The sequence below is a fragment of the Carcharodon carcharias genome, chromosome 2 (genome assembly GCF_017639515.1).
Source record: "Carcharodon carcharias isolate sCarCar2 chromosome 2, sCarCar2.pri, whole genome shotgun sequence".
In the NCBI taxonomy this organism is placed as follows: Eukaryota; Metazoa; Chordata; class Chondrichthyes; order Lamniformes; family Lamnidae; genus Carcharodon; species Carcharodon carcharias.
Genome location: NC_054468.1, coordinates 30,832,927 through 30,857,115, shown reverse-complemented (window position 1 = coordinate 30,857,115; position 24,189 = coordinate 30,832,927). Strand labels below are relative to the sequence as shown.

The 24,189-nt window shown below is 44.5% G+C and overlaps 1 protein-coding gene across 1 annotated transcript in view; it reads left to right on the top strand.

The window, feature by feature from the left end:
* Window positions 1-24,189, top strand: part of megf6 (multiple EGF like domains 6) — a 360,806-nt gene that overhangs the window by 277,411 nt on the left and 59,206 nt on the right. Inside the window, exons 17-23 of the mRNA XM_041204754.1 lie at window positions 2,501-2,635; window positions 3,328-3,462; window positions 3,979-4,104; window positions 6,497-6,628; window positions 7,939-8,067; window positions 10,834-10,965; window positions 13,021-13,149. Of these exons, the coding sequence (XP_041060688.1) occupies window positions 2,501-2,635; window positions 3,328-3,462; window positions 3,979-4,104; window positions 6,497-6,628; window positions 7,939-8,067; window positions 10,834-10,965; window positions 13,021-13,149 (918 nt within the window). The remainder of the gene's footprint in view (window positions 1-2,500; window positions 2,636-3,327; window positions 3,463-3,978; window positions 4,105-6,496; window positions 6,629-7,938; window positions 8,068-10,833; window positions 10,966-13,020; window positions 13,150-24,189) is intronic.

The window sequence follows — 24,189 nt, the reverse complement described above, 5'->3', positions numbered from 1 at the left end:
AAAATATTGCAGATGCTGGAAATCTGAAATAAAAACAAAAGATGCTGGAAAAACTCAGCAGCTCTGGCAGCAGCCGTGGAGAGAAAGATTTAATGTTTCAAGCTAAAGAGAAGTAGAAATGTGATAGATTTTGTACTGTTTAAGAGGAAGTGCAACAAAATAGAAGGTCAAGGATGGGTGGGAGCTAAGGAGAGATTGACAAAGATGTTATGGACACAAGACAAAAGGAGCATTAATGGTAGTGTTAAAGACTAAAGAAGGTACTGATAGTGGCATAAAAGTAAGCAGAATGTGTTAATAGCAGAACAAGGGTCAGTGCTCTATGAAATCACAACATAGAATCCAGTGACAGATGGCCCTGTGAGGATGGTGGGGGGCAGGGGGCGTTGGTTGAAAAGGAGAAAAATAAATGAACAAATGGGGAAAAAAAAGTAACTTTAAAAAAACAAAAAAAATGGATTAAAAAACAGGGAGTAAAGATGGAAGAGAAAGTTCGTGGTCTGAAGTTATTGAACTCAATTAGGCACTTTACCGCACCTCTTCTTCCGATTAGACACTTCACAGCCTTCTGGATTTAACACTGAGTTCAATAACTTCAGACCATAAATTCCCCCCCCATTTTTACCCCTTTTTAATCCAATTTCTTTTTCATTTTTATAATTTTACTTTTAGTTTTCATGATTTATTTATTGATTTATTTTTATTTATTTTTTAATCCTTTTTCGCCAACTGTCCACCCTGCTCATTCCCACAGGGCCATCATCACTGGTTTCTGTGTTGTGCTTTCACAGAGCACTGACCCTTGTTCTGCTATTAATACATTCTATATTTACCTTTATGCCACTAACAGCACCTCCTTTAGTCTTTACCACTACCATTAACACTTACTTTTGTCTTTGTCATCTTTGTCAGTCTCTCCTTAGCTCCCACCTATCCCTGATCTTCTATCTTACTGCACCCCCTCTTAATCAGTATAAAATCCATCACATTTCTACTTCTCCTTAGCTCTGAAGATGAGTCATACGGACTTGAAATGTTAACTCTGTTTCTCTCTCCACAGATGCTGCCAGACCTGCTGGGTTTTTCCAGCAATTTTTGTTTTTATTATGGGAAACTCTGTGTTTTGGCTTTATTCTATGTGTGAGACTTTTACAGTTAGTAGATGAAAATCTTGTCGTCGAGCGGTGTCCAGGTTATCCAGTGGTGAGCCTGACCATCACTACTGCCACATTTGTTGCATTGACCTTTCATGATGTCAATGCCTTAGATTGTCAAAATGGGGCAACAGTCCTCATATCCACACACAGCTATGACCTCCACTTCATTGACTCTCCAATGGGGGTTCATCAAAGACTCAATTTTCTGCCTCTGCCATGTGGCTATTGCTCTTAAGTGTGGCCCATGCATTCCAGTGTTTGTACTTTTTGTAAAGCTACTAGCATTATGATTAATATTCCCTGAATGTCAACATGACTAAAAAGTTATAGCCAACCTTGGGAAATGCCAACAGACTGGCTCAGTCCGATATTAATGAGCTCTTAGCGCAATGCTCAATGATCTCACTAATTTAACTCTGGTTACATTTGCTGCCATTGCAACTTCAGGGGGCGCACTCACTGCACATACAGTCGCAGTGCCTGTGATACCACTGCCAGTGACGCTGCAGGTATCTGCCTGCATCAAAGAACACTATTTTGGCTGCCTGCTGATTGCTGTCCCATTCCCAACCCTTTGCTCCCTCACTTGCCACCTCGCTCGCCACCCCATTCATCCCCCACCCACTGCTCCTCTTGTCGACCCTCTCGCCGCCACACTCCCAACCCTTGAGCCCTGGCCACCTTACTTGCCCCCGAGCAGGACAGTGAGGTGAGCAGGGAGTGAAACAGCAGGTGGGGCAGAGAGTGGGGGAGCAGCAAGCGAGCAGGAGGCAGCAACAATGGGCATACGACAATGATATCAGCAGCACCAACTTCCTGTTCCAGTGCGGTGGCAGCCGATACAATGTTTAAACCCACTTTATCAAAAAAAAATACACCCTTAGAAGAAAACAGCCCTGGCTGTATCTCTGAATCCCATTTGTCTTCATCATCCCAGGTTTCCCGTATATAATTTAAATTATCTATGATTACAGCCTGCTTACTTCTGCAAACCTTTTGAAATGTCTCCAGATCTCCCTCTCTCTCTCTTTGTTTGGTCACTGTTTTGATTGTCTGTGATCTGTCTCCAGTATTGTTGCAGAATCTTCATTCTTTTTCTATTCAATTCGAGAGGCTTTGCCAGAAAGTGACTTTGTCCCATTGTTCTAATGCTACAGTTGTGTCCTTATTTAATACCTCATCTCACCCTTCCTGCTTTCTCCCTGAGTCGAGAATGTTATAAAGGACATACCAATGGGTGGGTGGACAGGATACCTGTCTCCTCGGGTTTAATCATCAATTTATTTTTTCCACAAAATCGATTCTAGGTTTAAGAAATAATACACATCTCTACTCTTTTCCAGCTTGTCCTAAGTGGGCATTCGGACCTGGATGTTCCAAAGAATGTCAGTGTGTACAAGCACATGCAGCGGGCTGTGACCCCAAAAATGGCACATGTATTTGTAAACCAGGTTTCCACGGCCTCCGATGCGCAAAAGGTACATGCGTATGTTGCTGAGCAACTATCACACGAAACAAAGTATTGAGGATTCGTACTTTCAGCGGTAGTATATTGCACTGTACCTGCGAGTTGCCACTCCCCTCCTCTCCAGCATAGCTTTCATTCATCTCCCAACAGAGACAAGGAAGCAGGTTGCTTGCATACCATCTGACATAGGGATAGTGCATGGCATGGAAAGGATGCATTTAATAAATCCCGTTCATTTTGCTAGCATGATAACATTTGCATCAAACAAGCATCATTTTGTTTAGTACGAACTATCTTGCTTTATGGCCTGATTTGTCATTTTATTAACTCGAGGTAGATATTAATGTTCATTTTTCCTTATTACCAAAACTGTTGTCCCAAGAAAATTGATGGATACCATGAAGTGCTATTTCAAGTTGGAGAAGTGGTATTTTTGAGGCAGCTCAATGACACTTTGCTTTGGTTTACTGAGGCCTGAGCTTGTGTTCTGATATAGGGGGCAAGTATATCCCTAGTGTCAAGGTAGCGCCCAAAGGAACAAAAAAAAACTATTTATTATAAATAAATAGAAAGTATAATCTTTGCTGTGCACGTGCTCCAAATATTCTGTGCTGGAACTCTAACTATTCAGCTGAAAAGATTAAATGTGAGAAAACAATTTTCCATTTTCCTTAAAATAGCTATTATTTCTGTTTCCTACAGAATGCAAAGTTGGCTCCTATGGTGTTGGCTGTAAATTCCATTGTGACTGTCCCATTGGTGTGCCATGTGATCACAAGACTGGCGAGTGTAAACACCAGTGCCCACCAGGGTTCCACGGAGAGCAATGTCACTTGAGTAAGTGTTTGAATCAGAGGGTCAGAATGCAGTATGACTAAGACAGCTATCAGGCATGGGTTTTAGAAAGGCAGTGAGAAAGGAGACAGTGATACAAACAGTAAAGAAATACTGAACAAAAACAGCAAAAACTTATATTTATGTAGTGCCTTTAATGTAATGAAGCGTCCCAAGGTGCTACACAGAAGCATTACAAAACAACGTATGACGCTGAGCCACATAAGGAGACATTAGGTAAGATGACCCAGAGCTTGGTGAAAGAGGTGTATTTTAACAGGGGAAGGCGGCATAGGAGCAATAATAGCGGCGCTTAACTTTTAACCATAAACATTTCTACCTTGTGTAGAGATGATATTTCACACTATTTTAGACGCACACACACAGCTCTTCTTTTACTCATCTCCACTTCACAGGAGATGAACTGGGAAAGTTTTTGCTACTCAGATTATTTTGAACGTGATTGTATTTGTTACTCCTGCAATCCACACTCTTGCTAACTCCTCTTGTTATTAAAAGCTTGTAACTCCAGGAGATTTGGGGTTAACTGCAGACAGAACTGTGACTGTGGAGGGGCATCTTGCGACTCACGGACTGGCCAGTGTATCTGCCCTGCTGGCAAAATGGGATTGTCGTGTGAAATAGGTAAGGCAGCTCCAAAGTTATCAGTATGATTTACATCTTTGTTACTATAAAAAGTTGCATAAAATCATCTGAGATGTCAATAAGTAGCGATGTGTTAAATCTGAAATGTAAGTCTTATATGAATGTGGCTGAGAACATGATAAAATCTGCATTGAAGTAAGTACGGTCACCTGGAATTTCCATAGTGGCAGATAGTGGAATACCCTGAAGACTGATGTTATCAGTTAAAAACGCATCCATTTTCACCATCTCGCCTGGAATTTCGCTAGAGTGACAGCTTGGTGGGAATGTGAGCGATGAGGACGGTGTTAAGAGGCTTCAAGGTGATTTAGACAGGTTGAGTGAGTGGGCAAAAACATGGCAGATGCAGTATAACGTGGATAAGTGTGAAGTTATCCACTTTGGTAGAGAAAACAGAATGGCAGAGTATTATTTAAATGGTGATAGTTTGGGAAATGTTGATGTACAAAGGGACCTGGGTGTGCTTGTACGCCAGTCTCTGAAAGCAGGCATGCAGCTGCAGCAAGCAGATAAGAAGGCAAATGGTATGTTAGCCTTCATTGCAAGAGGGCATGAGTACAGGAGCAAGTATGTCTTACTGCAGCTGTACAGGGACTTGGTGAGACCACACCTGGATTATTATGTGCAGTTTTGGTCTCCTTACCTGAGAAAGAATATACTTGCCATAGAGGGTGTGCAGCAAAGGTTCACCAGACTGATTCCTGAGATGGCAAGATTGTCGTATGAGGAGAGATTGGGTCGACTATGCCTGTATTCACTGGAGTTTAGAAGAATGAGAGGAGATCTCACTGAAACATATAAAATTCTAACAGGGATGGTCAGAATGGATGCAGAGATGATATTTCCTCTGGCTGAGGGCATCTATAACAGGGGGCCACAGTCTCAGGATACAGGGTAGACCATTTAAGACTGAGATGAGGAGAAACCTCTTCACTCAGAATCTATGGAATTCTCTACCACAGAAGGTGTGGAAGCCAAGTCACTTAATATATTTAAGTAGGAAATAGATAGATTTCTGGACTCTACAGGCATCAAGGGGCATGAGGAGAGTGCAGGAGTACAGCATTGAGATAGAGAATCAGCCATGATCATATTGAATGGCAGTGCAAGCTCGAAGGGCCGAATGACCTACTCCTGCTCCTGTTTTCTATGATTCAATGAGACTGGGATACCAACAGATAAAAAGACAGGGCCAGCATTTTGTACAGCCTCAGATCAGCATGTTCAGCAAGGTTGGGCTGTTAACCTCACAAATGACACTGTTTCGAGAGCAAATAAAACTTTGCCTGATTAAGACCTAGGTAGTTAAACATCCAAATAGTGGCAGCCAGGAAAAGACCCTACATTTACCGAGCCTGTCCCACACAAATGCAATGCTTTCTGCATCACGATATATACATTCTCCACTCTACCTGAAATGATATGATCTCCTGGGACAGGTGAGAAATCAGACAAAACCCTGGGCCAATGTGGAGGGAACAAATCTTGCTCCCTGATTCCCTTAGGTGGCCACTCTGGCACTGATAATTCTGATGCATCAACTCAGATTCTGAAATCACATGAGTATTACATGTTGGGTCAACCAGGTAAGGTGTGAGCAGCTCTCAACACTCCTGCCCCAACCACCATCAGCAAAAACAGATTCTCTGGTCATTTGTTTGTTTGATTTTATTGTGCCTTTGCAGACTGCAAGTTTGCAGTTGTATTTCCCTATGTAATACTCTCTGCACTTCAAAAATAAGCCATCAGTTGCGAAGTGGCTTTGCATCCCCTCAGGATGAGGTGCTATACAAATGTAAGTATTTTCTTTCAGTGAATCCATGGGTCACTTGAACAGTAATCCTTGACATATTGGATGAAATGGAGTCTCCCTTTGGTCTGGGAGGGCTGCTTTTATTTCCTGTATTGAAATAAAACAGTGTGAAAATTTACCACGGCTGCACTTCAGTCTAATTCTTACTGCAGCATCAGTGTGAAGCTTGGAATAACTAGGAAGCAGCTAATTAAGAAAACAGTGTATATGAAGCACATTGTGTAAAGCACATCCAAAGTGTGTCCAGATAAAGTATGTGGAAAGCATGACAAATATTCACCCAACAAATTACACATTCATTCAATAAAAATATAAAGCTCATCTAAGGTAGAGTAAAGCTTTCAACTCATGGCCCTGCAATCAATTGAAATGAAAGTCGGACAACTTCTATAATATGCGGCTAATACACAGTGCCTGGCAACTGGCGTGATTGTATAAAGTGCAAGAGCGTTAGGAGCATCAACTGTTTATTAATATAATGTGTATCTACACAATGTGCAATGTGAATGCCTAAAGCAGTATGTGTAAAACTCCTGATTTCACACTTTCTTCAAACAGATTGCCCGGCTGGTCGCTGGGGCATAAACTGCCAGTTCTCCTGCGGTGATTGTGAAAATGGAGGTGTTTGTAACAAGGAGCTGGGGATATGTGACTGTCCTGCAGGATTCACCGGAGCACTTTGTCAGGACGGTAGGTATCCGTTTTTAAACACACTGAAGTATGTCCGTATTGTTCAGATGAGGTGGTCTGATTTGGCACTGTTGGCATGATCAGCTTTTATTAATAATTGTTGTAATATTTAAAGACACATTGTTCTTGTTCCTTTGATCCTGTTCTTCCCTTTCAGAAATTCTATTTTCCTAGGTTGACTTTTGAGTTAAGCAGCTCCTTCCCCAGTCCTGCTATATCAGTTATCTGCCTCTTCATTCCTGAATCAATGTCCCTTGTAGTCCAGTGGCCTTTAGGTGCCTGATGTGAGCCTAGGCAGTGAGGTTTAACTTATTATTCCATCATGGAAGGCATCACAATTGAGCTAATGCTGGTTCTGTCCTCACTCATCCACACACATGTCCTTTCCAGCATAAAACAATGAATAGCAATAAGGCCGGGGAGCATTAGTTGACTTTATTAACATCCTATCTGGCTCAAGGAAGTTGAGGCCAATTATAGCGCCCCACTGTTGGCCCTGCTGGGTTAAATCAGCACAAGCCAGAATCAACCTGATGGTCTTTATGGTTTATTATAGTACAGTCCCTGCATTGCTACAGCAATTACACTTCAATGATGCTTCTTTGGCTATAGAGCACTTTGACATATCCAGTGGCCATGAAAAGCCCTATATAAATGTTGGTTTTTTTCCCCTTTTTGTTATCCAACTTTACAGTGCATGTCATCCAAGGAGCTGTTTATATGGCTTCCTTGGCTCAGTGGTATTGTTCTTGCCTCTGAGTCAGAAGGTTGTGAGTTCAAGTCTGGAGACTTGAGTGCATAATTTAGGCTGATTGTCTAGTCCTGAGGGAGTGTTGGAGGTGCTGTCTTTTGGGTGAGATGTTAAACTGAGGGCCCTCTTAGGTGGGCATAAAAAGCTCCTGGGTGCTATTTGAAGAAGAACAGAGAAGTTTGCCCATTGTCTTGGCCAATACTTATTCCTTAATCGGCGTCACCAAAAGAAATAATCTGGTCATTTATTTCATTGCTGTTTGTGGGACCTTGCAGTATGCAAATTGGTGGCCATGTTTGCTATGTTACAAGAGTGATTATATTGGTCATAAAGCACTTTGGGACATTGGAGAAAAAAGTAAAAGAATTGCAACTTTGAGTCTACTAGATTACCAGTTCTTCCATACTGGTTTTGTGTAGCAAACCTAGTAACCAGCAGATAACCTACAGTAACAGGAAATGTCTGAATGTGCCACAGTCAACAATCCCTCACAAAGCCGCCACCATTCAGTGATCTGGATTTTAATCTGTTCTTTCTCCTTCCCTTGTTATGTTCCCAGCTTGCCCCCTGGGTTATTATGGGCCATCTTGTCAATATTCCTGCCGCTGTGAAAATGATACACAGTGTAACGCTGTAACTGGAGACTGTGTCTGTGGCCCTGGCTGGATGGGGCATGACTGCAAAGCACGTAAGTTACAATACTTAAGAACTATAAGTCTCACCTGTTCTGCATTCGAGCAGTTACCATAAAATATGCATACAATTCTTATCTTCATATGTGCATTCATGGAGATGAAATGCAAATTTGGCAAGGGGGCAAAATGTGCAGCAGTTGACCATTGGCATTTTGTACACCCATTGAAGCCGATGGAGAGGAACGTTTGGTGGGATGCACAGAATGGGCCCCTCTGTCCATGTTGTATCCCAGCTGAAGTTGCATTTCACTTGTACGAGTTCAAGACTTGGAAGAGTTAATGATACACAGTGAAATTTATAGTTAGGATTTTATGTTAGTAAGTCAGATATCACTGATGTCCATTCTATGTAAAGAATAGAAAATAATATAAATAATATAAACAACCTTCTGTAATATAAATTCACATAATATGAATAGATTATTTTTAAGTTTGTACTTTATGAAAAAGTAAAATCCTCTTAAGTGTTTTGACTCATTGTTGGTGTGATGACTATGGGTGTTGTTGTGGAATTTGTATGTCGCTGAGATTTTGAGGTGGACAACTCTGGAAGAGCCTTCGCTGTTTAATGAGGCAGCATGAACTTGAACCCTGTTCTCAGTTGCAATTAACCTACAGAAAGTTTCAGACGGCCTTGTCCCAGTTGTCTGTATTAACACAGGATAGATCTGTTGTGTCTGTGCACCTGTGTGTGCGCGTAGTTCAGGGCAGGTAACACTGGAGGTAACTAATTTGGTGGGGGAAAAGCAAGATGCGAGAGGACTAAGAACAATATTCTAACAATGGATAAAGGTCCGGTTTCCTGCCAGTCAACTTTGGTTGCGACATTCTAACTTCACAGATTTATCCGATTGTCCTTTGATCCAAATACTGATATTTACCTGGTGGTATGATCATTTTTAATACTATTCACTGTGGTCTCAGTAACCCTATCATTTACTTTGATCTAATTCAGCATTTTATTGGCAATGTTACTTGTTTCTCTGCATTGGTTGGACATGTAGAGTATTGAGTTTACTAAGACGCCAAGGTCGCAATCAATTTTATCCTTAGCTATTTCAATAATATTCATATTGCCTATGTTCCTTCCTATATGCAATATTTTACACATCTATGCATAGGATTATAACCTTAAAGTCACTCTAGGGCATCTATTATTATACTACCTGTTATTCCTGTTATATCCTCCTGTGGATGACATGACAATTATTATACCAAGAATTCTCCTGTATTGTCAGTGTTGCTTTTAACAGCCACTAGTTCAGTTTTGAATTGGGCTGGTCAGTCAACCTCTATCATTATGTGCTTTCCGTTAACCACTCAAGCTGAATTAGTGCATCCTTGTGGCATTACCTGGTTCATTTGTTCAGCTGTATTTCCAATACTCACTCTCAATAATATGCCATTGGTGTTCTGGTATGAATGTACGTTGTTTTTTTAATCAATATTTTCGATAACTCGACATTTTCATCACAAGTTGAAATCTGAAAGGAGCTTTCTATTCCGGTGCTGGGAGGTGACACTGAGATATCCATGCATCGCTCTCTCCAGTTTGTTCTAATTGTAGGCCAGGTGGAGCCTATTTTTTGAATATTGATGCATTGCACTTACTGACACTTGCAGTGACTGCATTCAATAGCTGGAGAACATGGCATTACGATGGAAGTGATTGTCATTTATTTTTCTGGTCATTTGAGACCTTAAAAATTTCTACCTTTCTCAAACATTCTGCATGCAAATTGTTTTGGATGACATTTCATTTTTCTTGCTCATCAGGGAGAGTGTTGTTGACAGTGGAACACCTAGTTTTAGGATTGGGCACTTTCAGGTCAGGTATCTTGTAATTGGATCCAGAGCAAAATGGTGTAAGACCTCAGAAGAGCATTCCATCCTGGATTTTACACCTTCAGACATCAGTCATTTTTACTGCCTTGCCAAGTGCGACTGCCATTTTCAATAATGAACCGTGTGTAAGTTTACTTTCACTGTGGGTCCATGTTCACTAGAAACTAAGATAATAAAGCCCCAAGTGATTTCATATGGGACCCTGGCATCTTTCAGAGAGTATTAACTTGTTATATCAATTGAATCTGGATTAAAACCCGTATCTTAGAGCTAAAAGCACGATGAGCAGCCCAATCCTGCGAACATTGAGTGTACTGTCAGCTCCAGTCATTCGTGAGCCCCACCATCGCAAATTTGTTTACCCACGCAAATGTGTATGTACACCAAATCATGGTTCGCAGCCCCAAAACTTCACATATCCGCCAGTTAAAATGTTAAACTCTGACCTTTCCCATGTAGAAAGCGTGCACAGGTGCCTTCTCTCTGCATACGCAAGTTCACTGTTTGCAATTTTACCCTTCACGAGATTTCTCAGGAACGGAACCCCCACGAATGACCGGAGTTGACTGTAATTCCAAGTCTATGCCCGTTCCTCTTGGGTGGAACAGTGTCTGAATACATGATATTCCTATCAAAACCATGAAAACAGATAATACTAACTGGAGATTGCAGGAAGAAACAGTGATGCCCACACAACAAAATGAAGACAGCTTTAGAGTCTTCAGACGGATCACATTGATAGATAAGGTTTAACTCTTCCAGGCCATGATGTCCTCCACCTGGTTTGAATGATATAATCCAATTCCGTCTGCACTGTGAGCTCCTCACCATCAGTGTAGCAGCTGTCAGGTCCTGTCTCGTGCATGTCAGCCTTTCATGATAGATTTAACACACTTGTCTATTTTCCTCTGCAGTTTGTGACGTGGGCCGATGGGGCATAGGCTGCAAGAATGTCTGTGACTGCAACAGTGCTGATGGGAGCTGTGATCCTGTGACTGGCCACTGTCTGTGTGAGGCAGGATACACAGGGGATCATTGTGAACAGAGTAAGGTTCAGATCTTTGTGTGGACTTCACAGTCTCTACTGTGTCTATGAAGCTACAGATCAGAGAAGGGTACGGACCCAGAGAATTGTAATAGGTGGGAAAGGAATAAAGTAATCAGGAAGTTCTAATATGTTTAAAAACAACGTGATTACAAAATTGATGCAGCGTATTGAATTACTAATATTAATAATTCAATTTCAGATCCCTTTTTTCCAGCATTGTAATGTCACGGTATGCTGAGATCTTTGAACAATGTAGAGTAGAAACAAAGATGGTGCTAATGCTGCCCATGTGTTCAGAAGATCCTTTCACTGTTCTCAGTTTTACTCCTTTCCTACCCCTCCCCTCTTATGTACCTCCTTGTTGGGGGACAGTTCCAAAGCCATAGATACTTCCTCCAACCCCAGCTCCCCTTGCCCCTGAGCCTTACCTTGTCCTTTCTTCATTAGTACCTCGACCCTGCCACTGACCCCAGCTATACCCTGCCCATTCTTCATATGTGAGTTGATGACTTCTTTGGTTAATAGCCAAGGATATCACACAGAGGCTGATCTTTACTCAGCTGACATCTGCACAGGGACACTTTCAGGAAGAGTTACTGGACAGTGATCCAAAGCATCTATAACCATCCTGATTCCTGCTGAGGTTTTGGGAAGATAGTACAATGATTAAAACCAGTTGTTTTCCCAGGAGAGGGGAGAATAAATCAAAGAATGAGCCAAACCCAGCTTCCTCTCATCAACCATGTGATGGTTGGTTTTATGCTCCTCCAAACTCCTTCCTTAGCAGCTGGATGTATCTACCCCACTCAGTTTGTAGTGACTCAAGAAGACAGCTCACCACCACCTTCTCAAGGGCATTTAGGGATGGGTAATAAATGCTGGCCTTGCCAGCAATGCTGACATTCCAAGAAATGTAAAAATTTGTTTGTCTTCCTGCATGTGGTTGGAGAGAATGTAAATAGGGGCAAAACATCCTCTTAAAGGAGTTAAGCATAAAGGCAGCAGTGGAAGGTTTCTTAAAGTCATTGACACTTGTGTGGTGCTTACAGGCATTGAATCTCCAATCCAGCTTTCCCAGTGAGGATTAGCACAGGTAAGGAGAGCAGATAGGTGATACTGGGGAGATGGTGGCATAGTGATGATGTCAGTGGACTAGTCATGAAGCAACCCAGGTTAATGCTCTGGTGATGTGGGTTCAAATCCTACCACAGCAGCTGGTGTGATGGGATTATTCAGTTAATAAATCTGGAATATGAAGCTAGTCTCAGTAACAGTAACAATGAAACTATCATCAATTTTTTTTTCATAAAAACCCTTCTGGTTCATTAATGTCCTTTAGGGAAGGAAATCTGGAATCCCTACCTTGTCTGGCCCACATGTGACTCCAGACCCACAGCAATGTGGTTGACTCTGAAATGACCTAGCAAGGTCAGTTCAAAGGTAATTAGGGATGGGCAACAAATGCTGGCCTTGCCAGTGATGCCCACAACCCATGAAGAATAAAGGAAATAATTTATTAGAATTAGTTTTGCTCTGTATTATTAATATTTCAATGTTCAGAAATGATCATTTTTCAGATATTTCAAATCACAGTAGTGGTTAGTGCTGATAATGAAATGAATTGTGGGTTCTGAGATTTTCTGTTGTGATTAGATGAAAGACCTGGTCAGCTACTTCAAACGTTTCCTCCTCCAATTCACCCACTCTGTTGTGAAGTTGCACTGAATGCGTCAGCTCACACTTCTTCATGTGTTTCGCGATACAGTCCTGATGCTCAAATGTAATGCGGACTTGTTGAAATTATCGGTGCGAGGTGACAATAGCCACTGATCACACTGAGCACAACTTTTAAACACTAGCTGACTTCTGATGCAGTAGGTTGATCACAATCTCCTTTGCTTCCGTCAGAAGGACTAAAATATCAGACGCAGTGACATGAGTTCAATTGGCCTTCTTGCGAGATGTTTCTGGAGAGAGCCCACGGCGAGGTGAGGTGGTCTGTGCAGCAATGGAATAGATCCTGACACTGGCTTTTCATCTCTCTTATGTACAGAGTGCCCTGGTGGAAGCTATGGTTCAAGGTGTAAATTCACATGTCAGTGTGACAACGGAGCAGCTTGTGACCATGTGAGTGGCGCATGCACCTGTGCAGCAGGATGGACCGGAACTTTCTGTGAAAGATGTAAGCCATTTCTTTTCATTCTCCATTCATGTATCTCTGTCGTCTACCCATTACAAACTGCGAATGTCACCAGCTAATGTGGAAAAAAACAGCAATCTTAAAATGATTGGTAAAAGAACCTTATTGAAACATGATTCTGAGGGCAGGGGCTTGACAGGGTGGTTGCTGAGGGGATGTTCCCTCTTGTGGGGGAGTCTAGAACAAGGGGTCACAGTTTCAAAATAAGGGGTCTCCCATTTAGGACAGTGATGAGGTGGATTCTCTTCTCTCAGAGGGTTGTTAGCCTTTGCTTTCTGTGGAAAAGAATTCCAATGGAGGCAGGGTTATCGAATATATTCAAGACTGAGTTAGGCAGGAGTCAAGGATTATGAGAGGCAGACAGGAACCTGGAGTTAAGGCCACAATCAGATCAGGCAGGATCTTACTGAATGGCAGAGCAGGCTCAAGGGGCCTGATCCTACTTCTTTTGTTCTTATGTAACCAAAGGCAATATAAGAAAAAAAAAATTACGCAGCAAACGGCTAGGATCCGGAATGCATTGCCGGAGAGTGTGGTGGAGGCAGATTCACTTGTGGCCGTGAAAAGGGAATATCTAAACACATGAATGGAACAAGTTCACTGGGGATACAGAGAAAGTGCAGGGATCAGCAAAATTGCTCTTGCAAAGAATTAGTACAGGCTCCTGGACCAAATGGCCTCCTTCTGTGCTGTAACCATTCCATGATTCTGTGATTTATTGTTCACTCTTTTCTATTAATAAGATATAGGCCTGAATCTTGTGTTCCAAATTTGGGCGCCCCTGACCCGAAAGCACGTAAAATTGCGCAAAAAGACGTCGGGCGTGTGTCCTGATGTCATCGCACACACGTGGAATATTCAGGTCAGCGGGCGCGGGTGGGAGCTGGAGAGCGCCTGCCGACAATTAAAGGGCCAATTAAAGTCATTTAAAAAGACTGTGATTTTACGTTGCACGTGCGATTTTTTTTTTTTTAGTTCATCGCACAGCCAATACGGATGGGCAGAATTCATGTTTTTATCATTTCCTTATCCATGGGCGGGATAAAAGGCCCACTGAGCAGCCAGCACTTTCTCTGTCATTGTCAGTCCTTTGCTGTGCGAGTACAGAGTTGTCCCAGAGCTTCTCAGCAACTCGTTTGATTGTCAAGCCTGCCTTTCAGCATCTCAGGTCCTCATCTTCCCTGGAAGGTTCTTCTGAATAATGCAGCACAGAGCTCCTTCATTTTCAAGGCACTGCTCCTCTGCATACACTAATGGGGATAGTGTATTCTGCCGGTTGAGCCTCCTCTGGAGAGGAAGAGAGGGGCAGGAGGGAGAGGAGGCCAGGTGGGTGCAGGCAGCGTCCCAGGGACAGGCCTTTAAGAGGAGAGGCGCGAGCTCAGTTGGTGCAGGGCCAGCAGGGAGGTCAAGGCAGGAGGGCACGCCGAAGACGCCACTACCCAGTGTCTAGTGTTCAGGCAGCGCTTCAGCTACCTCCAGATGTCCGAGATCCAGTGCCTCAGGAGGCTTCACCTCTCCAGGGACACAGTGACAGCGATATGTCACGTGACAGGTCCAGAAATCGCCTCCAATTGCGTGGGCGGACACCCCATGCTGGTGGCTTTGAAGGTCACAGTGACCCTCAACTTCTATGCCTCTAGTGCTTTTCACTGCTCAGTGGGGGATCTATGGGGCATTTCTCAACCAGCTGCATACAGTTATGTCAAGCTCGTGACTGATGATGCTGTCTTTAGACACTTCTGGACTTTCATCCATTTCCAGACAGATGAGGCAAGCCAGACAGAGAGAACACAAGGCTTCGCTGTGATGGCTGGGTTCCCACGTGTCCAGGGTGTAATAGATTACACTCACGTGGCCATCAAGGCACCAGCAGGTGAGCCGGGAGCTTTCGTAAACAGGAAGGGGTTTCACTCAATGAATGTTCAGATTGTCTGTGACCACAGGACACAGATTCTCCAAGTTTGTGCCCATTACCCTGGGAGCTCACACGATGCTTACATCTTGTGGCACTCACAGGTACCAAGGCTGTTAGTAGCTCCTGCACGAGTGGATAGATGGCTCCTGGGTGACAAGGGCTATAAGTGGCTGATGATCCCACTCCGTCATCCAAGAACTGAGGCCGAGGAGCGATACAGCAGTCATGCCTCCACAAGGCTGGTGGTGGAGAGGACCATCGAGCTGCTAAAGATGTGCTTCAGATGCCTGAACCAGTCAGGGGGAGCATTGCAGCATCCTCCAGAGCGTCTCTCCCTCATAGTCGCCACATGCTACCCCTTGCACAACCTGGCTTTAGCAAGGGGAGACCCACTGGAGGCCGAGGAAAGCGAGGCAGCTCCACAGGCCAGGGCGGATGACTCAATTGATGGCTCAGAGGAAGAGCCTGGGGAGGCGCATGGTGAAGACCTCGAGGCAGTGGACAGGAATGCTTTGAAGCAGCAAATCTTCTGCTAGGCATCCAAGGCACTGATGCCTCATAAAGCCAATGGCTCTAACAAACAGTAAATGAGAACCCAAACATTACGCCAGCACCACACAATGCCATATTTATACAAGCCTGTGCTGCATCTGGCACCTATTCATAACCATCAGGCCAACTCAGCCCATTTAAGTCAAATAAATGTTTATGGTTACTTAACATGAACAAAGTGTCCATCCCTAAACAAGAGTCAAAACAATTAACAGGAAAAATGTCACTTGTGACACGCCCCTGCTGTGTTCAAGGTGCCTTCAGCTTACGTCTGTGGGTGCTGCATCTTGGTGCTCCCTAGCTGTCGTTGACATTGGTGTTGGAGGCAGCCTGCTGACTCTGCCCTGGTGGCCCTGAAAACCTTGGCAGTTGTCCTCTGGCCGCCGGAGTCACCTAGGAGGGTGCATCCAGCCCCATAGCTGGGCACTTCTCAGTCATCGCAGCATCATCAGATGCAGTGGTCACTGGCAGAGGGGTGAGAGCTGCTGCCCTTGTCCAGAGCGCCCTGAGAGAAGCCCATGGAGGCCACAGGCTGCTTGTCTGCCAGCGTGAGGTGCGTTTGCACCTCCCTGCACACCATTGACGGACGTGCACCCAGCAGAGAGACTGGGTGCCTCATCCACCTCTCACACTGACAGTGACCATTTGAGGTCAGTGCCTGTGTGAGGGCTTGCAGGTCCGAGTGCAACCCCAGGGATCCCTGTGTCTGCTCCTGAAGCTGCCTCTCCATGAGAACCATCACTCCCTCAATGGAGGAGGCTATGCACACGGTGTTCAGGGTCAATGCAGGATTCATGCTCTGCAGGAACTTCTCTATGACAGTGACCATAGCACGCAAACCCTCATGGATCTCCGCCAGTTCTCCCCGCTCATCCCACTAGACATCCAGCATCTGCCACAGACGCAGCATGGTCCTGGTCTCCAGCTGCGTTCCCACTGTCGGCTCCCTGGGACCTCTGCCTCATGTGAATATGATGTTCCCTCATCACTGTTCTACCCACTTTAAAATGAAGTTCAGGACCTGGAACGTAAGGACCCTCATGGACAACCCAACAGTGACAGACCGGAACGGTGTACTGCTATCATTGCCCGGGAGCTCAGACATTTCGAAATTAACGTCACCGCCCAAAGTGAGACCCGGCGGGCAGGGGAAGGCCAGCTCAAGGAACAAGGTGGCAGTTACATCTTCTTCTGGAAAGTTAAACCAGTAGAAGATCGCCACCTCCACGGGGTTGGCTTCACCATTAAAAACAAACTAGTTGACTGTCTCAAAGATACCACTTGCGGGATAAACGAGCACCTCATGATCCTTCAGCTCACCCTAAGCTCAGAACCAATGCGCTACAGTCCTCAGCACATACGCCCCAACACTGGATGCTACAGGCCAGTCCAAAGAGGAATTTTATTCCAGCCTCAAAGAATTCCAGGTCTAGCAGGTGATAAGCTGATCCTCCTTGGCGACTTCAGCACCAAAGTTGGGAAGGACACAGACCTCTGGGGAGATGTAATTGGCGGAGAGGGGGTAGGGAAATCCAACACCAATCGTGCCCTGCTCCTGACAAAATGCCTAAACACGGCCTTGTCATAACCAACACCTTGTTCCCTCAGGGAGATAAGTACAAACCTTCATAGCAACACCCTCGCTCCAAGCACTGGCACGTCCTCAACTACGTCCTTTTCTGAGCGACGGACCACAAGGACGTGTGTATCACCCACACTATGACATGTAGCCCCAAAGCAGCGACAACAACAGAAACAATGCTGCAGGAAAATCAACACTGAGGCATTCAAGGACCCTGATAAGAAGACCCCTATTCAGCCAGCGCCTCACTGCCAGCCTGGTGACTCCCGCTTACCCAGAGACAAAGTGTCCACAGTGCCTGGTCTGCCCTCAGGGCCTCCATAATCAGCAGGAGTGCGAAGAGATGCTTGGTCGCTCGACCTGGAAACACCAAGACTAGTTCGATGAGAACAACCAGGTGATCCAGGAGCTGATAAACTGCAAGCGCAAGGCATTCCTGAACCTGAAACAGCAACCCAACTCGAGAGCAAGTAAACAGCTCTACAGGCGGCTGAAGGCTGAGGTCCAGCAAAAAACCCTGCGACTTAAAGGACAGATGGCGGGTGGAGAAAGCGCTGGAGATCCAACAGTTAGCCAACAGCCGTGATGTGCGAGCGAGGCTTCTTTAGCGCAGTCAAGACCACCTATGGCCTAATCAGCCAAGGCCCCACTCCACTGCTGGCCAAGAACGGAGAGGTGCTCATCAAGGACAGGGAGGCAGTCAGCGCCCACAGGAAGGAGCATTTTGAAAATCATCTTAACAGAGATTCTGCCTTCAGCGTGAGTGTCATCAACTCCATCGCTGCCCGCAGCCATCTCAGCACAATCCCAATCCAGCACGAGGTAAAAAAAAGCTAAAGAGCAACAAGGCATCAGGAATTGATGGAATCCCCACTGAAGCACTATTGGTGTGAATACATGGCCTCATCTCCCTTATCTGGAAGGAGGAGAGCATGTCAGGAGATCTCAGAGATGCCATAACCGTGACCATCTTCGAGAAAGGTGACAAGTCTGACTGCGGTAACTATAGAGGAATATCCCTGCTGTCAGCCACAGGGAAAGTCATCGCAAGAATCCTCTTCAATCGCCTTGTCCCTGTAGCTGAAGAGCTCCTCCCAGAGTTGCAATGCAGATTCCGGCCACTAAGGGGCACAATGGACATAATCTTCACCACGCGGCAACTGCAAGAGAAATGCAGGGAACAGCAACTTGTACATGGCTGCCTTTGACCTTACAAAAGCCTTCAATACTGTCAACTGCAATGGATTATGGAGCATCCTCCTCCGTTTCGGCTGCCCCCAAAAGTTTGTCACCACGATGACATGTAAGAAGTGATTCTGACCAGTGGATACACCGCAGACCCAATTCATGTTCAGACAAGGGTCAAGCACGGCTGTGTCATCGCACCGACACTCTTCTCGATTTCCCTTGCCGCAATGCTCTATCTCACCCACAGCAAGCTCCCGGCTGGAGTGGAGCTAAACTACAGAACAAACAGGAACCTGTTCAGCCTCTGCCACCTGGAGGCCAGATCCAAGGTCATCCCATCCTCTGTCATTGAACTACAGTGTGCAGACGATGCTTGCACCTGCGCACACTCGGAGGCCGAGCTCCAAGCCATCGTCAGCACCCTCATCGAGGCATACGAGAGCATGGGCCTTACACTAAACATCCGTAAGACAAAGACCCTCTACCAGCCCGCCCACCCAGTTATCAAAATCCATGACGAGGCCTCAACAAGGGCAGACGTTGCTGCCTTCAGTGTGCTGGCATAGGCTTCAGTCGCCTGAGGAAGAGAATGTTTGAAGACCAGGACTTCAAACCCGACACCAAGTCATGGTCTACAGAGCAATAATGATACCCACCTTCCTATATGGCTCAGAGATATTGACTGTACAGTAGGCACCTCAAAACCCTGGAGAAGTACCACCAGTGCTGCCTCTGCAAGCTCCCGCAAATCCATTGGCAGGATAGATGCATCAGTGTCAGTGTTCGCACTCAAGCCAACATTCCCAACATTGAAGCATTGACCAGGTTCGATCAGCTCTGCTGTGTGGGCCACATTGTCCACATGTCTGACACACGACTCCCAAAACAAGCTCTCTGCTCGGAGCTTTGACACAGCGAGTGAGCCCCAGGAGGGCAGAGGAAAAGCTTCAAGGACACCCTCAAAGCCTCCTTGAAAAAGTGCAATATCCCTATCGACATCTGGGAACCCCTGGCCCAAGACCACCCTAAGTGGAGGGAAAGCATCTGGGAAGGAGCTGAACGCCTCGTGTGTCATCACCAGGGGTCAGTTTAAGCCAAGCGTTAACAATGGAAGGAACGTTTGGCGACCCGGGCACCCCATCATCTGCCCCACCTGTGACACAGGCTGTAGGTCACGCACTGGACTCTTCAATCACCTGAGGACTCACTTTTAGTGTGGAAGCAAGTCACCCTCGACCCTGAGGGACTGCTGGGGAAGAGAAGAAATGGGTGGCTTCAAGGAGGATCTGGAAAGCAGGAGGGAGCTTGCAGTAGGAAGTTCATGTGGAGGAATTCCAGAGCATGGCGTCTTGCTGGCTGAAGGTGTGGCCACTAGTATTGGGACAAAAGAAGGGGTTGCACAAGCATCCAGAGTTAGAGGAACAGCAATTGGGAGTCAAGGTATAAAGTTGGTTTATAAGGCAAGGAGTGGTTAGAAGGCAGTCATAGAGATGAGGAGCAATGTTATAGACACGAGGGGTGAGGCAATGTAGGAAATGAAAGAGTGTGAAAGTTTTAATAAGAGATGATTGCTTAGCCACCTATAACCATGTCTGGTCGAACTACATCAGGCATTATCAGCCTCACATTTCTCTTCCAAAAGCACTGATGATACTCAGTTCTACCTCTTTGCCACCTTTCTCGATCCCTCCACTATATCCTGTCTGACTATAATTTTCTTCCATTAAACAAGGAGAAAACTGAAACTGTCTCTTCAGCTTCTACCACACACTCTTTATTCCTTTGACACAGATTCCATCCTTCACCCTGGCCACTGTTTCAGTTTGAACTGAGTGCAAACTCGGTGCCCTATTGTCCCTAAGCTGAGCTTCAGGCCTAATATTTGCCTTCCTTCACCTCTCTCAGCCCTTCTGCTGCTTCTGTATTTTCCGACTGCTTGTCCGACATCTAGTCTTGGATGAGCCGGAATTTCCTCCAGTTAAATTTTGAGATGACCAATCTCATCGTCATTGGTCTCTTTCACAAGTGATGTCCACTTGGCAGGAGGCATAATATGTTCAGATCTATTTCAGTACAACTTCTAACCTGACCACAATTTTGTTCCATTCTAACATGTAAAGGACAATTACCTACAGCAACGGTGTGTTCAAAATTGCGGCACCTGTAAAAGCACTTTTATACAGATAGTCGGCCATCAGTAGGAGGTAGGGAGGACTAGTGTTCCCCCTAGTGGTGGTAAATGATAATAACATCCAGCTGAAGTCTAATGGCTCCTGGGACCCAACTTGTCAAGGAGCTTTGGAACATAAATATTTTGTTTTCGTCACAAAATAAAATACTGCAGAGGCTGAAAATCTGAAATGAAAACAGAAAATGCTGGAAATACTCGACAGCAACCGTGGAGAGAGAAACAGGGTTAATGTTTCAGGTCAATGACCTTTCATCAAAACAGGAATATAACAGGTTTTATGCAAGTACAGAAAAAGGGAAAGAGGGAGAAGGGGAGCAAAAGACAAAAGGGAAGGATTGCGACGTGCTTGATCTTGGGAGTGCTTAAGGGATGGTGGCGCAAGGTGAAAGAGGATAGTAAAGTGGGTGGGGTGCTTGGGGAGGGGGTTCGTTTCAATACCACTAATGACTAGTTGGATCAAACAGTTGATTTCTGTTCTGTAATTTCTATGTAATTCAATTTAATTGCTCCCTGGGTGTCCAATGTGAAAAGAGATTTCCAATTTAGCACCAGTTACTTGCTAAGTATGAACAGCTCTGTTGCTCACTAGGAAGTAATCTGAAGCTGGACAAAATCTTCTCACTTAGCATTGCTACAGCCGGGTTAAAAAAAAAGTAGTTTATCGGGACATCCAGCTGCTTATCCAGCTACTATTAAAGATGTGGACTGCAGGGTTATTTGGAGATTTGTGGGAAGAATCCCAATGCCTAATGATGAATCTGTGTCTCCAGGTCCAGTAATAAGCCATGGCGATTGGTCAATCTTCAAGTGTCCAGGAATACTCGGGACCTGTTTGATTCAGGAAACAGTTTACCCTCTTTCAACTGTTGCAAAGGCAACAGCCTTTGATGTTTCCCAGTCCCATATGTAATTGAGTTTAGGATTGCACATGCAAGTTCGTATCCAGCTCTGCTGTGATCTTGAGCTTTGAATTTTTAGCTGTGGGCACTGATCTCTGTGCTCGACAGGAACCAAGATTGACGAGTAGAAGCCTACGACATTATCACGTGAACGACATCTTCCTGAAATTCTCTGACCCGAATGTGAATATCCGTGGGAATAGGCAGTGAATACACATTCAGAAATGTAGATTACTCTGGCAATGAACAATATGGGAGGGACTTTTTTTTTAACAAGGGTTAGCATTGTCATCTTAACTGCATGACAGGTGATGTATGTATAGGCCTGTCACTGTGCATGTGGTGTTAACAAAGCGAATGGTGATGAGTTGATTTGAGTTACAGGGAGCTGCCACATTGTGAAATACTGACAACATCATCTGCTATTGAATTAGGTGACAGGTTTGCCTGTCACTCCAAATCACTGGCGACTTCCACCTTCTCCTTGTAGCTCAGCACGCTTGCCTTCAAATTGTCATTCCTATTTACAATGAGTACATTACCTAGACTAACACTTTGGTGCAGTATTGGGGAAGTGCTGCACTGTTGGAGGTGCTGTCTTTTGGATGAGATGTTGAACTAAGGTCCAGCTTGCCCCTCCCAGGAGGACAGGTCCCATTGCACTATTCGATGTACAGTATGGTGTGTGGCCAGTATTTATCCATAACCAACACCACTAAAACAAATTATCTGCTTATCTCTCTCATTGCTATTTGTGGGACCTTGCTGTGCACAATGTCACGACAATGGATTACTACATTGTATTACTTGGGCATATTGAACTTTTTAAGGAAGACATGTGTTTTTGTTAAAAAAGATATATAAGCAAAGACACAGCAAAAGATGGCTGTGAATGTAAAATAGTCACCTTCTGGAAATTTCCTATGTGGATTATACTTGACTGACTAGTCCCAAGAGAACATGGAATGTTGCATCTAAAAAGGTGTCAAGGCCTGCTTCAGACAGAGACACTTGGAAGGAAGAGATGGTTGTGGAGACAATGGAGACTGCCACATCTCAGCAGACATCCAAAACCATCTTCTGTTGAATTTTACATTTCACAATGTGGAAATGGTCTGATTTGAAAGATAATAGACTCTGGGAGAAAGACATGCTTGTTTTTTCCCGCTCCAGGAATGCACAAGGAAATGGGTTAAAAAGCTAGCTGCAATCCTGATCTGGGTGTGCTAGTGGTCTAGTGTGCTGTGACAGCAGAATATGATCAAAAGGCACCCTTGCAGCTTGCAGGCAAAGGCTCTTTTTCCTTCTCTGTTGCTGGAGGCAAGTCAGCAAAGCCACAATCAAAAAGGAAATAGAACAGCTTCTTTAGCCAAACTACAGAACCAAGTATCTCCAAACCAACTGCTCAACTGCCAAATTCAGCGCTACTGGAATCACCCAACGTAACAGCTGGAACGTATCGCCATCTATCCCTTACTGACAAGCCAAAGACTGATTCCTATGTCTTTTTTAACTTTTATTTGGACTCAACTTCTCATTTCTGACCTGTGTGTATGTGTCACATTTTTATTATTTTTTCTTGGGTTTTAATAACTAATAAACTTACTCTTTCTTTGACTCAAGAAAGCCTGGTTAATTTGCTTCTTTCTAAAACAAATAAATTTGGACTGGGAAATGCTAGCCACAGGGGGAAGGAATCCCTTTAAATTAACCTTGTTGCGACCAACGAAGGGGGTTGAATAAAGGAGGGGAAGTCAGCTCATTCCTCCTCATCTGGGAGCATCACAAAATTGGGGTCCCATTCGGGAAGTTAAAAAAATTGGGGGACCTAACCGGGGGACCAATTGTACCAATAACTTGGCTGCTGTGTTTCCTACATCACAATAGTGACTGGGTACTTAATTGGCTGTAAAGTGCTTTAGGATTTTGTGTGCTTGTGAAAGGCGCTGCATACATGCAAGTGCTTCCTAGTATAGTGAGTGTCAAACTCATCCCCTGCTGTACCATCAGTCGCACATGAACATCGGTCTCCTGCATTCTCTTCCTAAACCCCTTTATCATGGCCATATTTCTTCCTGTTTCAAAACTTACCTCTTTGACCATATCTTCAACCACCCAGCCTAACTCTTCTCAACTCCTACTTTGGAAATACTTAAGCTATTTTGCTATGTTAAGTACATTATGTTTTACAGATGATACATGACATCATAGGGTTATTACCCCTCACATATTCTTAAGTTCTGATTGATTATAGGAATACCACACTTGGCTATTAGAATGGAATCGTAAAATAGTTACAGCACATTAGGAGACAAGAGCAACTCAGCGAGTCCTACTTCCCTCCGTTTTCCCCATTGCTCTGCAATTTTTTTCCTTTCAGATAATTATCCAATTCCTTTTTGAAAGCCATGATTGAATGTGCCTCCACCATACTTTCAAGTAGTGCAGTCCAGATCGTAACCACTTACTGTGTTTTTTAAAAAAAGTGTTTTTTCTCAAGTCGCCTTTGGTTCTTTTACTAATCACTTTAAATCAGTCCCTTCTCGTTCTCAACCCTCCCTCCAATGGAAACAGTTTCTCCCTAAATTACTTTGTCCAGACCCCTTATGATTCTGAACACCTCTATCAAATCTTCTCTCAAACTTCTTTTTAAGGTGAACAATTCCAGCTTTTCCCATTTATCCAGCAACTGAAG